The following is a 17,500-nucleotide window of genomic DNA, read 5'->3' as shown; positions in this document are numbered from 1 at the left end:
GCAGCCAGTCCAAAGGTTGAGATGCGAGAGTAGATCCCTTGAGGCCAGCACAGGCTCCATACGTAGTTTTAAGAGCAGGTATGATAGAGGCTAGGAGGGAGTGATTCTATTGAATGGCTAGGTGAGATGCAGGTCACGAGCTAGGATTTGACCCTTGCAACCACATATAGGTAAGTATGTGTAAGGGAAAGTTGCAAGTAGAAATAAAAGTGGGCAGTGGAAAGTACCATGACTTAATGGTGACAAGTTCCAATTGCTGATATGGAAAGAATGAATAACTAAAAAGGGATACTGTTTATAAAATGCCGGCCTGCTACGTATCTTCCACCACCCTAAACCTCTGCCAGCATCTCCTCCATCAAACTAACTAATTAAACTAACATTCCTCCAAGGTAAGTGTAAATATAAAAGTGTAAGTATAAAAGTAAATATGTGTAAATATAAAAGGATCCCAATGGAAATAAGTCACTCTGACTTTTTGGGGTTATCCTAGGTACTTTACACATATCATAAATTAGACACATGTGCAACTCTTGGGTATCTACAATCTACATCTACAATCCTGTCAGACACTGCAACTTCTTGGGATCTTATTACCTGGGATTTCTTCACTTACCTAACCCTTGGGCACGACCTACTTCCACATTGGACAAATGTGACACCACCTACGACTGCTGCACCTCTCCTGTCTATGGTTTATAAGCTGCTTCTCCGCTCATATGCTGTATTCTATTCAAGATTAATGGACTGACCACATCGACTCAAGGCTGAGGGACTGATTACCTCATTCTCCTCCTGTTCTTCAAGTTTCTCCTTTGTATGGAGAGATGAAGCCACTGTGTGGCGAAACGTTTCCTCAATAAAGATACCCAAGAGTTGCACATGTGTCTAATTTATCAATGTGTCGGTTCTGTGAACCATTCATCTACAAACTTTACACATATGCTGCTATATGTGATAATCTATGTACGTAACTGTATTTGTCTATACCTGAATAAACTTACTTATTTATAAATTAAAATGTAAATATTTCTTATTTATAAATTAAATGTAAATATTTCTTATTTATAAATTATGTACATATGTATATTGTTTGTGGATAGTGGTGGTGGCAGAAGCCTCCTCCACCACTAATATGTATGGCTTCTCAGTGGCCATTATAAACCCCTTGCTACACTCCCTGCATAAATGCTACACTACCTGCATATCTGCTACACTCCATCAAACTAACTACGTAATTAAACTAACATCTCCTCCAAGGTAAGTGCAAATATTTCTTGTTTATGAATTAAATTGTAAATATTTCTTATTTATAAATTAAAATGTAAATATTTCTTATTTATAAATTACGTACATATATTGTTTGTGGATAGTGGTGGTGGCAGAAGCCTCCTCCACCGCTAATATGTATGGCTTCTCTCAGTGGCCATTATAAACCCAACAACAACACTTCCACCACTTAATACCCTTCACATACATTATGACATTTTATTCATTCTAGAGTATATATCATGTTTCTGTGTTATCAATATTGTTTATTATGTCATATTAGATGAATTGTGTTAGATAAATAAGCCATAGAGTTGATAATAGCATCATATTGAAGTACTATTCTGTCATGTCTCCTGACAGCAGGAACGGATTAATTGGATTTCAATTTTTCTCATGGGGAAAATTAAATCGGTTAACGATAAAATCGGTTAAGGACAAGCTCTCTGGAATGGCTTAATATCGTTAACTGAGGGTCCACTGTATCTTGGAGTAGAGCTTGTATGTATACATAGAATTAGCAGTAGACAGCTCTATGGATATCATGAGTAGTTGTGGTAAGAGTGGTACTATTGAAGTAGAGGTAGTTGCAGTTCATGCCTTCCATCCATTTCTACCTGTCCTATAGATGTCTGTGTCCATCTTCAGTGCAGTACAGTATGTTTTTATACACACACACATGCACACACACATGCAAACATGCACATGTACGTGTGTACAACCACCAGGAAATATATCATGCCTTTGTTGTGATAGACTTCATCTCTAAGTTAGACAAGTACATGAGTGGGAGTGGGTGGGAAGTGAGTCAGACTTGCCTAGCATGTTGAAAATTATATAAAATACCAACAAGTTGATGATTAAGACACATGTGCAACAGTTAGGTATCTTTGTTGTTGCAACGTTTTGCATACGCAGTAGGCTACTTCAGTCAAATACAAAGGCAGCAGGTGTAGTAGTGCAATGAAGATGTAATCGGTCCATCAACCTTAGAGAAAACTTATTTGAGGTGGTCAGTCCCTCAGCCTGAGAAAGAGTTCAGTTCCATGGTCTGCCTTTGTATATGACTGAAGAAGCCTACTGTTTAGACGAAACATTTCAACACTAGATACCAAACTGTATCACGTATTATTCATCAACTTGTCGGTATATTATACCATCTTGAACATTACTGTCAGACACTGCAGCACAATGATATCTTGGTACAGAGTACAGAGGACATCAGCCATACTTCATCACATAACTACTAGTTATGAGTGAAGAGGGTTGGATTCCAGAGGGACCTACCTTCTTTCTCATGCTAGTGATTCCCGTCCCCTACAATGTCTTCAAGATCATCCACCTCGCCTTTGACAGTATTTAAGGCTCCATTCTCATGCTTCGGTGTCATATTCTAGACCATGGAACCGAACTCTTCTCCAGGCTGAGGGACTGACCACCTCATCCAACTGCATGTAGTTATGTGACAATTGTAAGTTGACTGTGTCAGTGCCTGTGCTTTGTACATCTTCCTTCAGGTCTTCAAAGCTTTCAAGTACAGTGTAACCTAGATATAATGGACTAATAGGTGGGAGGGTGTCCAGTAATGTGAATGTTAAATCTGAATAATGAGACTATTTTGTCATGATAACATCAGTAACTGAATTCTGGAACATATTTAATCTGGACAGCGGATTTCGTTCGCTGTATCTAAAATCTATTAAATCGAGGTCTCTTAAATTGGTTTGTACTGTACCAGTGGTAGGATTCCTATTGTGATTCAGGAAACCCAACCACAGGATGTAAGGTTTTAAAGTATACAAAACTGCTCTCTGTAGAGTTCGATGAACTAAGGTGGTTACCACGTTCCCTTGACACCCGTACCTCGACCGATTATATTAATGAATGTAGTTGGGAGCCTCAGCATACCAATAATAGTAATGTTGGCACCAATGACTGTAATATTGACACCAGTGGTAGCAATGATGTTGACACCAGTGGTAGCAGTAATGTTGACACCAGTGGTAGCAGTAATGTTGACACCAGTGGTAGCAGTAATGTACAGGAGGTAAATAAATGATTGAACTATTTTTTTATTGGGGGAGGGTGCAATTGTAAAATTTAGGTTTTCTTTAGAGTACTGTAATGTCAAAATTTAGGGAAGCTCTAGATTAATATCTTAAGAGTGCTGAGATTTTTAAAAGTCTGGTCAATTGTAAATAAGAAATAGATAATTTCAGGCACCTAAATTACTGGGAAAGGTTGAAGGTCCTTGATCTGTATTCTCTGGAATGCAGACGAGAGAGAAACATGATAATATACACTTGGAAGGTCCTGGAGGGATTGGTACCAAAGTTGCACACGAAAATCACTCCCTATGAAAGCAAAACACTCGGCAGGAGATACAACATTCCCATGATGAAAAGCAGGGGTGCCACGAGTCCAGTGAGAGACAACACAATAAGTGTCCGGGGGCCCAAGACTGTTCAACTGCCTCCCAGCATAAGGGGGATTACCAATAGACCTCTGGTTGTCTTTAAGAAGGCATTGAACAGACACCTGAAGTCAGTACCTGACTAACTGGGCTGTGGTTTGTATGTCAGCTTGTGTGTGGCCAGCACACAAGCTGACATATAGCCTGGTTGATCACACCCTGATCCACCATGAGGTCTGGTCTCAGATTGAGCCGCGGGGGTGTTGACCCCGAAACCCTCTCCAGGTAACAGGCAAGCTCCAGGAGGAGAAAAAAAGTCACATTCTAGGGTATGTCATGAAATTTTTCTTGAATGTGTGGCATTTAAATTTTTTTAAGGAATTTAATTGCATTATTTTTTTATACCTGGCATTTCTTGAAGATTATTCCAAATTTTGAGAGCATTTGCTAGAAATTTCTTAGGTTTTAAATATTTTGAATGTTTTTGGGAAAAGCATTTTCTTAAGAAACCACAATGAGAGCAACAATTTTCCAGAAATTCAATGTTTGTTAAATTACACTCATAGATTCCTAGTTGTATTAAAAACCTAGATCCTAGTTGTAGGTAAGGAGTAATAGAGGATTGAACATGACATGGGTGACTGGTCCTCCTTCAACAGAAATTGTCGCTTTGAGCCTAATTAATCCCTTTCAACTGAGGATCAGGCACACACTTATAGCTACTTACTCACAAGTGCTCCTGTCCCATCCTCTCTCTCCCCATGTAGCTTGGAGTATGCAGGCAATCATAGAACACATTTAAATAGTTTGCCCACAAATTAGGCCTTTCTGCATTCATTTTCATAATTATGGAGATAACTGTAGGATCACTGGGCACTAAAATTTTAGGATTCCTTTAATAATAATTCAATGGGATTTCTAACTAATTGATGCTGGCTATTTTTAAGTTAGTATTTATTTTCACTCTGTATTGTATCTATGTTCATAGTTTTTACTTTTAAATTTTATCTTTATTTTCATTTTTTTTGTGTGTATTTATTTTGTATATATTACCGAGAGTACTGAATAACCTACACAAACCAAACACTCCTCAAATATCAGAACTACCATGTAGCAGCAACCTGTAACATTGATGCAGATGCTGATGTTAAGGGAGGAAATGCTGACATTGGCATACCATGTTAATTCAAGCCAAGAAAATGAGCAAGATTAATTACATGTATTTAAATACAAAGGTAAATTTTTCCCACCATGAGAGGATAAAGCAAAGAAGGAAAACATACTAACCATCACTTATTCTCGAAGAATTAAAAATTAAAAATTATGACAATTCTCATAACTATATGATAAAATAAAAGTGTACTTCTGAAGAAAATTCCAGATTTCCAAAATGCTGCTGTCAGTTCACGGAGGGTAAGTCGAACACCATGTCAGGTAGCAAAGTATCACTATAGGGTAAAGTAAAATCCATTGGAGTAGATTTCTATGAAAGTTTCTGCTGAAGATTGTTAGGGGACAAATGCAACTCATGGGGAAGAGTATAATAATATTTATTTCTACAAAGTAAATGATGTAACTGATGCAGACTTGCATTTCAGGCAGGCTAAGTTAATCTTGTCCCCACCACATCTAGGTACCTACTACTAACTGCTGGGTGAACAGGGGCAATCGGTGTAAGGAAACATGCCCAGCATTTCACCAATGGTGGGGATCAATCCCAGACCCTCAATGTGTGAGTGGAGGATGCTACCATGTTACCTGTCTGCAACTATGTTACAGATAGGAGCAAAGTCAAGTAAGTTTGCCTAACTTTTGCTACTTTTGGGAAATAGATTTAATATTGGTCTGTGATGCTTCGCAACTTTTATGGATGGTTCTGGTTTATGTTTTGAGTATGGGAAAATTTTGAGAGAAATGTGATTGCATATTGGACAGAAGACTCAGACAGTTATAGTTTCTCCTGGAAAGGCACCCGGTGCTCCTTGGTGCAAGTAGTCAGGTTGTGCCAACAGTCTACATATTTTTATACATTATTCTGTTTATCAGATATGTGGATTTCATTTTCGTCTTCTGTCAAGTTTGTGCTGATTTTCCTTCTCTGAAAGTCCCACCTATGTAGATTTACTGACTTCTTAACTGGAACTGATTTACTGCACCCACTACAACTTCCTCCACATAAAATCTTGGATGGTGATTAGCCCACAGTGGTTTAGTGCTGTGAAAATAATATATTATAACTGTTGGTAAATTGTGAAACTATTTATTCAATCAAATGGACATTTTATTTATTCACATGTTAAGTATTGGGTTTTTGGTGGTTAGAAACAATACTGCTTAACCTAGGTAGCTGATGATGTCAGGTGAAGCTCGGGTATGTTTTTGTAGAAGATGGAAACTGAAGTTGTATCAATAGAACTCTCAGTACTGTATTACATTTAGCTCGATAAACATTAAGAGTTAAAACAGTATTTAATGAAGCTCCATTAAGCAACCTACAAAACCATTGTAATTGACACAGGTTTAACACATACGATGAAAGTAAACTGCATGACGGTGATTTCTCATACTAAAGCAAAGAGGATCTGACAAAGAAATAGAAAAATGAAAGCATAACAAGATACAGTAAAAAATATATGTTAAGTTATTTAAAAAAAAAAAAAAAAGAGGAGGAACTGGAAAGAGATAAAACCCCTGAAATTAGACTTAAACAATTTGTTTTAGACATGAAAACACACTGAGCTCTAACAAAAGAATGTTTATTTGAAAAAATGAAATGAGGGCAGAATTAGACTGTACCAATAGAACTACTGTTCATGATAAAAAAAAAATATACAAGACATTGCAATGCAGCAAATGGAGGCACTTGTGTAAAACCAAGACCAATGAGAGCTATGCAAGTGTAGTGAAGCAAAAGAAAGCACTAGAAATGACAACCTTGACTATTATGAATATTGAAAAAAAAAAAAAATGAGTACACAAGCTATTGAAGGAAGCTTGTCAGATATTTTTGATTGCATAAAAAAATGACTGTAATTCAGCAAGATTACAAAATGTATTAGAAATTTCAATATAAAACATTCTGTTGGATACAGACACACTGAAAAATGAGTGAAAGATTAGAGCAGGCTGACATGACTAACTTTCACTCAAATCATACATAAAGAACTGCTAAAAAATGTTAGAAATCTGATGAAACTGCAAGGCTGTATGTAGCATATAAATTAAGCCAAACCTCTCCAAGGAGAAAAAAAAATACAGTGGACCCCCGCATAACGATCACCTCCGAATGCGACCAATTATGTAAGTGTATTTATGTAAGTGCGTTTGTACGTGTATGTTTGGGGGTCTGAAATGGACTAATCTACTTCACAATATTCCTTATGGGAACAAATTCGGTCAGTACTGGCACCTGAACATACTTCTGGAGTGAAAAATTATCGTTAACCGGGGGTCCACTGTACTGTACTGAACATTTTAATGGAAAACTTGGAGATTGATGTTTTTTGCAATATCATTCCTAACATAGTCACGTGAGACGGGCAAGGATAAAACCCACGGTAAGAGTCAAAACTCCAGACCAACGCATTAGCTACTGGGCCAGCTGGCATGATAGTGGCTTTCTTTGCTTCAGTCATATTATGATATGTAAACACACATTGTAACCTTAGCAAAGAAATAACTATTTTATTTTTTATTAATTAGGTATATTTATACACATGACACACATGTCAATGACATTCGGGTCATATATCCCAGAAGATGTAATATACAAGACCTCCATAAAATGACTACCAAATTCACTCATACCCAAAAACAAAGGCAAACTAGCTTTTTTTTTTTTTTGTTCTATGCAGATCACCCATCAGGTACACCTTTGAGTTTACAGAAAGCCTACAAATAAAGAAGACTCATTTGTAATCATACCATGACGATTGCACACTATGCAATCACTTGGTTTTTCTTAAGGGCTATCTGCATCATCAGTCCCAAATTCGTAGAATGAAGTACACTGCCTGTGCCTCCACATGTTTATATCCAGAGCCAAGGTTATGCTAAACTCCACCAGATCCTCATGGGCTTAGTGCTTAGTTTAGATTGTAATAATAATAATAATAATAATAATAATAATAATAATAATAATAATAATAATAACTAACAACAATGCCTTTACTAAGAAATCCAGATTCTTGATTCTACCTGAAGAAATGGCCAGCAACATCACACAGGTCATTTCTAGAGGTAACATTTGTGTAGCTGTCATGGTCACATCATCCATCAGAAACTTCACTGGGAAAAAAAGATCCCCATGACACTCCCAACAGTAAAAACAGGGTATACACTATACCATGTGGAGGATGCAACATGATCTATGCAAGAGAAATCTTTGTGTGTGTTCAAGCACAAAAATATGTTTTTAAGATTTATCATGCACAGATTGAAAAAGAGCTATCTCGTGCACTGGAACAATGCTGAAATAATGTAGAGAGAACCCACCAAGGATAGGTGTCACTGTACTGAAGCTGCCTAAATTGCTACTTCTAACACCACAGAACAAGGGGCTGGCAAGTTTACAGTACATCATCTCAACAACTCTAGCTCACATGGTATTGCTAATTGGCTGCCATGCAACACAGCATTTAGATGACCTGCTACCTTCATGACCAGTTATTACTTTCACTCTCCACTATATACAGTATACTGTGTGGTTTCATATTTTATCATTTGGAGTGGCTAAGGTTCCAAGACTGAAATATATCCATTAAAAGTGTATGCAAATGTCATTTCATCCCTACTGTTATTAGCAATCTTCTGCCTTCAGACATTTGTAGTTCTCCATAGGGATCATTGAGCACTTGGCTATGTGCATAATTATGAAAGGATGCTGTAGTTACACCTGAAACTTACAATACTGTAGTTAACACTATGATGTTATCCATAACAGTCTCATTCTTTTTATTGCAAGACTTTAATATTGTCACAAACAGGTTGGACCCAAGTTGCAGGTTGAGAATGGGATTCAATAAAACAATGATTATACTTTTATCTGACCAAAGCATATGGCATTAAAGTTTAATCTAAGTTTTCTCGTCAACTTTTTACATGCAACTGAGAACCTTGAACATGATGCACTTAATTTTAATGCTCTCATCAGAAAAAGTGGATACACTTGAAATAGAGGATAACCATGCAAAAATAACACTTAAAAGTAGCTTTGGTCTGATTATGTTTTGCAACATAATTTTACAACATACTTTTATTAAAGCAAATGGGTTTAACAAATTCTAATAGGAGCACTTGCCCATTATTATTTCAACTCTTATTAGAAAGGCAAAGAGTATATAGTATTTACAAATATGCTGTTCAATAATTTTCCTTTACAAGAGCCAGCCAGCCATTAAAGCTAGATAAAAATCTTGCTATGTCTGAAGTACCTATTTTATTAGTAATAAATTTTCTCATATTTAAGGATTATTGCACTGAAGACTAAATTCTTACTATCTGATTACAGTTTTCTTTATTTTATTTTGAACCTGACGGCAACTCTGTCGAAAGTCTCTCTTCCAGGCAGAAATCAAACTGGATCTTCCCCTATTTCCATCAGAAACATCATTGCCCAGCATCCTCTCCTTGCAGTGTGTGCTGTTCCTCCTGTTTCTTCGGCCACACTCGTTTCCATCCCGGCCTGCATCTGATTCCTCCTCATCAGTGAAAAGTATGGAACACTAAGAATGGGTAGGAACAATGTATTTTGTTAGATACATAAAATAGTATAAAATTAGGTTCAAGCAAGTAAGACTGAATTATTCCCTTTGAATAAAGTGAGATATTGTTAGAATACTGAACTACAATACAATACTTATTACAGTAGGGTACTGAAAAGATGGAACATAACTCAGATGATCTGAAAACTCACTTTGATACTCTGGAAAATAAGGGGGAAAAAACAGCCTCAGGATAGTATTACTTTAAATTTAATTACAAATACAGTAGTCTCTCGTGTAGCATGAATGAAATGTTTGTTTCCAGGTACATATTGAACAAAAAGAAACTGTTACAGTACATACTTTGTAAAGGTACACATTTGTTTACATTGAATGCCAAATCGTTTGAAGACACTGTGGGATATTTACCCTTTGCACCACAATTAGCCTATGGCCAAATAATTTTTTTTTTAGGTGATGTAGAAAACAGACTCCTACAATAGTTGCCTTGTGGATGTGTACCATCAGTCCTAGTTACTTTACCCCTGTTCATTCTTCCCATTCCTTTGTGCACCTCCCCCCACTCACATCTGGCTCTTCATCACTCCAAAAAGATGTTACACCTCCCTGCCCAATGCAAAAAAATCAGTCTCCCTCTCTTCAACAACATTTAGCAGCTCAAAATGTTTCCTCCATCTTCCCCATCTAATAACTCCCTTCTTTTGTTAACTGTTAAAATCCATTCATTCCCTAGGCTTTCTCAACTATTAATCTCACTCCAGGACTTGCTCTCTTTTTAGACTCCTTCACCTTCCTTATACTGCTTCTGTTCCATAAAAACCTTTCATGTGCTTTTTCTCCCATTCTTTACTTTGTCATTTCATTAATGGTCCTCTTACCTTTTACACCCACCCTAATATATCCACAAACTTCTGCTGCACACACACTAACATTGCATTCTTAAATCTACACCATATCTCTTTGACCTCATTGCCTATTTTCTCTCTAGCCCAGCTTTCTCCCAACAGTTGCTGATATCTGACCCTAACTAACTCCTTTGATTTATAGACTTTCACTTCTCTATTACTCTCTGATGACATTCTTGTACATCTACCTCTCTCACTTTAGCTATGACTAAGTAATATGACATATCTGTTGTTCCTCTAAAACATGCACACCCATAAGTTTACCCATCAACCTTTTATTTACTAATACATAATCTTAAGCTGCTGTCATTATGCCCTACATCATATACTTAACCTATTATTCTTTAACCCTTTCAGGGTCCAAGGCAAAAATCTGAAGTGGTGCCCCAGTGTCCAAGAATTTAAAAAAAAAAAAAAATTTTTTTTTCTTATGAAATGGTAGAGAATCTTTTTGTGAATGTAATAAAACAAAAAGTACGAAATTTGATGTGTCAGCGATTTTGCCAACTTTGACTCCCATTTTAGGCCAATTACTTATTTCCAGTCGACCAAATTCTTAGCAATTTCACTAGTATGGTGGCCTGGTGGCTAAAGCTCCCGCTTCACACACGGAGGGCCCGGGTTCGATTCCCGGCAGGTGGAAACATTCGACACGTTTCCTTACACCTGTTGTCCTGTTCACCTAGCAGCAAATAGGTACCTGGGTGTTAGTCGACTGGTGTGGGTCGCATCCTGGGGGACAAGATTAAGGACCCCAATGGAAATAAGTTAGACAGTCCTCGATGACGCACTGACTTTCTTGGGTTATCCTGGGTGGCTAACCGTCCGGGGTTAAAAATCCGAACGAAATCTCTCTCTCTCTATTCTATCGATTGAGCACAAGAAATCGCCAAGTCAACTGTTTCAACTACAAAATAAAGTGACCGGAAATTGGTAATTTGGCCAATTTAACACAAAGCTCAAAATATTCCAATTTCAAAATAGGGTCCAGAATAAACAATGTAGGTATTCCTGGCACTAAACTAACATTTCCTCTGTTCATTAGTTATGTTTTGAGGCTTTACAAATAAATTCCATTTTGATTTTTTATTCACAATGAATTTTTATTCACACCAAAAAATAGAAGATTTACTGTTATGCAATATTGTAATAATTGTATAAATATCATCACCACATTTGTGAATGTATATTAGATCCACCAGCTGGCGTGTATTAGACGTGTGGGTCTTTTGTTTACTCTTGAACATCAGCAAAAATTTAACATTTCTGCCACTTTGAGCTTGGTTTCAAGCCATTTCCAGTGCTAAAACCAATCAAAATTATCTCTATTTCTGCAATATGTCTTCCATTTTATCAAATGAGACCAAGAAATCACAAATACAACTATAAAAAACATACAAAAAAACACTGCAAAGTCGCTGTTATAATCGAAAATCACTGTCTCAGTTTTTTTTCTCTCATTATACACAGTGTGCTGCAGGATTTGTTTTATGTGGTGCACACATACCACATAGATGTATTCTCTCGTATCTAGGCCCAGATTTACCACTCACAGTTTATCAGAGTGAGCTGAGCTCATGATGTAGATCTACGATTTGGACCCTGAAAGGGTTAAATATGTACAGTATTACCAAACCTCTTTACAAAGCTCAATTAAAAGCCCTCATTATCATTTACCTCTGGTACCCTAAACTTGCCTACTACACCTATAACAATTCCTCCCACTTCAGCATTTATGGTAGGTCCCCACAACAACTGCATTCTCACTTGGTTCAAAACTCCCTAAACATCATAAAACCGTAGCCCCCACACTTGTTAAACACCTCGGGTAAATTGTCACACAACTCCAGGTAATTATACTGGTTCACATACAGTGGACCTTCAGTTATCGGCTGGTTATCGGCCATATGGGATGTGTCAACCCGCCTCCTGCATTCGTGAGTCAGTCTAGCTGTGTCTCTGGGCGAGTGAGGACACTTCTGCTCATTCATCCAAACATCAAGGAACCTAATGTTGTGAAAGGGTGTTTAGCATGGAGGCAGTACCCCAGTGGAAACATGTCACTCTGACTTTTTTGGGTTATCCTAGGTTCTTTACACATATGCTGTTTAAGGGAGGCAGGGAAGTAAGCCCAGAGAGGGCTTCAATACCTGAAGTCCTTATGGAGGGGGATTCCCCTTGCAAACAATAATCAGTCCTCCCTCTCCCTGTCTTCCATAAGCCAACAAGAGTCTTCAGTACAGGTATGTAATAGTGATTTAAATGTTCATTTATTTATTTTATTTAGTTCTCATTGTTTTGTGTACGTAAAACTAAATCTTTAAAAAACGTATTTTTTTTTTTTATATTTTTGGGTGTCTGGAATGGATTAATTGTATTTATGTTAATCCTTATGGGAAATATTATTTCAGTTTTAAGTCATTTTGGTTTTAGGCCGCCCTTCTGGAACGGATTACAGCCGATAACCAAGGGTCCACTGTACTGGTTTTTGGGAAGCACCATGAATTTACCAACACTTTGAGCACTGAAACACCCCCAAACCATGAGCGAGTCTGGGTGTTTGGTGGTGTCCCGCAAGTGTAGCGTGGGTCTAGTGGGTCACTACCTTTGGGCCGGTACACGTCCCCCACAGTTACAGGTGACAGTGAAGGTTGCTTCATCACTCCAGAGTACTTCAGACCACTGTTGAGGATTTCAGTGAAGCTATTTCTTTGCATAATCCAGCCTACATTTCCTTTGTGGCTTGGAGAGGATCGGTTTCTTAACCTGGCAGTGGCTACTGTAGCCCAGTTCTGACACACATTTGCTAACAGTTCTTACAGACACCTCAGAGAAGATGTGGGTTCTTTTCTTTCAATTCTCTAGCAGTTATCTTAGGTGTACTCTCTAATTGCTTCTTTAACACAGTTAAGGTACGAACAGATGTCTTCTTCGAGGGGCCAGGCCGAGGTTTGGCAGACAGTAACTCGACACCGCCACCAGCCTTGAAATGCTGCACCCAGTTCCTCACTGAACGCTCACACACACCAACATTCTCCACCATTTCTTTCATCTGGTGCCCAGCTTTGTGAAGCCCTATAATTTCAGGTGTTAAAGACTTCCTTTTACCCATAATCAAACATGTATAGCTCCAAAACTAAAGGGATCACTGGACAAAAGATGGGGTGGACGAGAAAAAAAAGTGCAACACTTCCTCTCACCATGGCAGCCACGTAAGCACTGTGGAATGTGGCGGCAGGATGTGACCCGGCATAATGCCGTGACAAGCACTGTAGTATCTGAGGAACAGGAGGCAGTCAACTTAGGTCCAAGAAAAATGATGGCTCCAATTACTTTGCTCAAGAACCCTTTACCGACATCATGTCCAGCTATCTATAAGTTGTTGTGACTGATTTTTTAATAAAAATTTACCTGTTGCACCAATTTTAAATTTTATTCTTGCACTATCCCCTACCCTTGCACACCCCTGCCCCCTCACTCCTATCTTTGCACAGTCCTACTTTTGTACATTCCTCTCTGCAGCATAGTACAACCCTTGTGGGTTTAACACTTACCTTGATTATAACAATAACAATACAAGTTGTAAATATTAAGAAAATCTGACAAGGGACAAACCATATAATGAAGCTCTCTCTGGTGGTCTTGAGTGAAAGATCCTTTAGTGTGGGTGAAAGGTGTTGCATATATTGGTTCATCTCCACGCCTAGATCCCTGGTGGAAAAAATGTACAGTTAAACATAGAATAATTGTAAATTTACTTTGCATATTAATATACAAAACATTTAGAAACTAAGCTTGGGGAATGAAAATTTTAGTTTTTTAAAATATTATGATTAAGTTAAAACTGGAAGTTATACTAAAAGTGAAAAGCTCACACAGGTTCAATAATAATACTCAAATCACTGGTTTCACTAATTCATCTCCCACCAATGGTCAATAACACTGTTGTCATCAATATTATACACACTATATCAAACTCTTGATTTCTTTAATATATTGTTCAAACCTTTAATATTGTCCACACATGGCCAATAGTACAGTACTATCAAATATTACTCAATATTACTGAAAGTGTATGGCCAGGTTAAGTTCAATAAAACTATGCATCATAATTTGCATATCAAACTGGACTGACAGCAAAGATGATAACTGAAAATATATTGCCAAAGAAATTTGAAAATGGGGCCATTTATTAATCAATGCATGAAAGGTGCAACAATAATGACAACAACAACAGGTCATCATGGATTTGGCATTCACAAGAAAAACGAGTGAACTGTACCAATGGAAATAACATTCACAAAAATGACACAGTACAATAAATTGTAAACATTCTGGACAATGTATGCATGAACTGAAATAAACTATTATCAATGAAAATAGGCAAGAATATGGAGGTGGAAGACATGTACAGTGGACCCCCGCATAACGATCACCTCCGAATGCGACCAATTATGTAAGTGCGTTTGTACGTGTATGTTTGGGGGTCTGAAATGGACTAATCTACTTCACAATATTCCTTATGGGAACAAATTCGGTCAGTACTGGCACCTGAACATACTTCTGGAGTGAAAAAATATCGTTAACCGGGGGTCCACTGTATAACCAAGGCAGTGTTTAAGAGAAACATGACGATAGAAATTTCATGACGAGCAAATATTTGTCAACTTCTAAACCACAACATACTGTACATAAGAGCTATAAAACTATCCAGTATGAGAGACTGAATAAGAGATGCTGGAAAGCAATGAAAAAGGATATGAGATTCAACATGTCTTAAACATGCCAGAAATTAATAAACTAATTACAATCAGGAAAGAGGAAATCAGTTTAATAAATGGAGAGCAATTCTGAATTAAACATACTATTTTAGTTCATATAAAGCAACCCTTTCTTTGACTGCTCTATTCTTGGAAAGTTCCACCTTTAGTGCAGCCTCTCTTCATTTCTTGGATGAAATTAGTTTTTAAATGGCTTTCTCTTTTGAACATGTCTCTCTCTGCTATTTTGAACTGTATGACTCGTAATAAGACAGTTCTGGGGGCCCTAGGGCAAGCAACTTGTAGGGGCCCCCCAATATATGTTACAAATGGGTGTTCCAGGGTAAGCAACTTGTGGGGGGAGTGCACCTAGGGCAAGTAATTTGTGGCGAGGCTCCTGCCACTAAAACTTCATTGTCAAATTACACACTGGTATTATAAAACTTGTTAACCAATATTGCAGTTTTTCCCCACAAATTTAAATAAACTATTTTTTAGAGAATTCGTATTTTTTGTGCACAGACTGTAGACCCCTGTCTTGTAGGGGAGGAGAGGCTCGTTTGTGTGGGGGCCCTCCACCATTTAATAGTACACTGCCCATTCATGTTTTATGCTTTCTTGTGAAAATAATTCTAGCAGGCTATGGTACTTTAGCAAAAGACTTGGCAGGAGATGCAACATCCCCGCAATGGGGTGCCACAAGTACGCTAAGAGACAACACAGTAAGTGTCGGGGGCCCAAGACTGTTCAGCTGCCTCCCAGCATACATAAAGGGGATTACCAATAGACCCCTGGCTGTTTTCAAGAAGTACGTAGTAGTAAATTTGCCGGTGTTGTCCTGGCCTGGGTCTTTTCCAGATGGTGACCCAGCCAGAAAGGCACCTAAAGTCAGTACAGTACCTGATCAGCCGGCTGTGGCTCGTAAGTCGATTTGTGTGCGGCCAGTAGTAACAGCCTGGTTGATCAGAGATCCACCATGAAGCCTGGTCAGAGACCAGATGTGGGGAAGTTGACCCCCGAAACCATCTCCAGATAGTGTGAGCAACTTGCCAAAATGTCATACATGTTCTGAATACTGGCTGATCTCTGCTCCAGGAGATGAGACATGTCAATACTATTACATGTATTATGCAAATGGAGAAAGCAAATGTATAACATAACAATCATGGGGAAATAAATCCAAAGGAGTCATACAGCACCTGGGGGAGAAAAAGGAGACATTCAGGTTCGATCCAAGGAATAGGGCCCAAATGGTCTTGGAGTCCCTTTCAATATGAATTCAAATATCTATAGTATTCTCACATCATAGCAATGATGATTTAAAGGTACAAAATGTAGATGTAAGCAATTCGCTAGAGGATTACTCCCAGCACGGGTCTTCTCCAAATGGCGATTAGTCTCTTGGTTTTCCAGCGAGTGTCCCATCAGGGTACAAGTAAGCAGTCTTAATACTGCCTTGGGGTGCTGTGCTAAGCACTAGCAGGGGCCCAGAGTGTTGCAGTTGGTGAGGAGCATCATCATTGGTAGGACTCTGGGTGGCTGTTTAAGCTTTGACATAAGCAGCCCTTTGGCAGGGTCCAGTGGTAAACAACGGGGCTTAGGCATAGTATTTGGGCCACAGGCGGGTCAGGCAGGCTAACCCCACCCCAATGGGGGGTCGAAGGGCACCATTCTGATGGGCCTCTGGTTCATCAGAATGGGAGTTGGTATTTGCAGCCCAACACAAAAAATTACATGCCCCTATGCCCCTTTGAAAGCCACACCCCCACCTTCTGGCTGCAGCCTGAGTGTTGGAAAAGCTCGGGAGATCCCGAGCATATTGACCCCAATGAGAATGTTTTTCAGTGACATGATCTTTGATAATTAAAATTTTCAATTGTACGTTAAAAAATGTGTTGCTTGTTTATTATTCGACAAGCTGCACGAGCTGAAGAGATAGACTAAAACTTGAAATTTGAAAAGCACTGTTGACTATAAAGTCAACACCCACCACGAGGCCTGGTCACAGACCGGGCCACGGGGGCATTGACCCCCCGGAACACTCTCTAGGTATACTACCGCAGACATGTGACACAAGTAGGTAATGACTAACACATTGAACACCCCTAGTTTATGTGATCTTCATGTCATCACAAACTTAAGAGAATAAAGGCCACATAACCCTACATTAGGTTTATTATTGCACTGGCTCATCACAAAAAGCCCTACAATGTTACAGTTTTCAAAAAGAAAACTATATTATGTCTTGAAAACTCCATTAAAATATTGAATCATTATGAAATAAATAATTGAAAGTTAATACCAATACTTGCTTTAAAATACATTTTGAAAACATACTATATATGAAGAAAATGTCTTACCTTGTAGAGAGTTTCATCACTCATGCTGCGCTTTTTGTAAAGATACGCGACATCAGTTGAAGATTTATCC

General features: G+C 38.2%; 1 protein-coding gene across 1 annotated transcript; it reads right to left on the bottom strand.

The window, feature by feature from the left end:
• Positions 1-8,714: 8,714 nt before the first annotated feature.
• On the bottom strand, positions 8,715-17,494 carry LOC128697890 (uncharacterized). Its single transcript, XM_053789891.2, has 3 exons — positions 17,431-17,494; positions 13,926-14,021; positions 8,715-9,405 (listed from the first exon to the last, which is right to left on the bottom strand). The coding sequence occupies exons 1-3, from the start codon at positions 17,452-17,454 to the stop codon at positions 9,178-9,180; spliced, it is 348 nt and encodes a 115-aa protein (XP_053645866.2). The 5' UTR covers positions 17,455-17,494; the 3' UTR covers positions 8,715-9,177.
• Between the last annotated feature and the right edge of the window lie 6 nt (positions 17,495-17,500).

The sequence above is a fragment of the Cherax quadricarinatus genome, chromosome 31 (assembly GCF_038502225.1).
Source record: "Cherax quadricarinatus isolate ZL_2023a chromosome 31, ASM3850222v1, whole genome shotgun sequence".
NCBI classification, from domain to species: domain Eukaryota; kingdom Metazoa; phylum Arthropoda; class Malacostraca; order Decapoda; family Parastacidae; genus Cherax; species Cherax quadricarinatus.
This window is presented reverse-complemented; position numbering and strand designations above follow the sequence as displayed.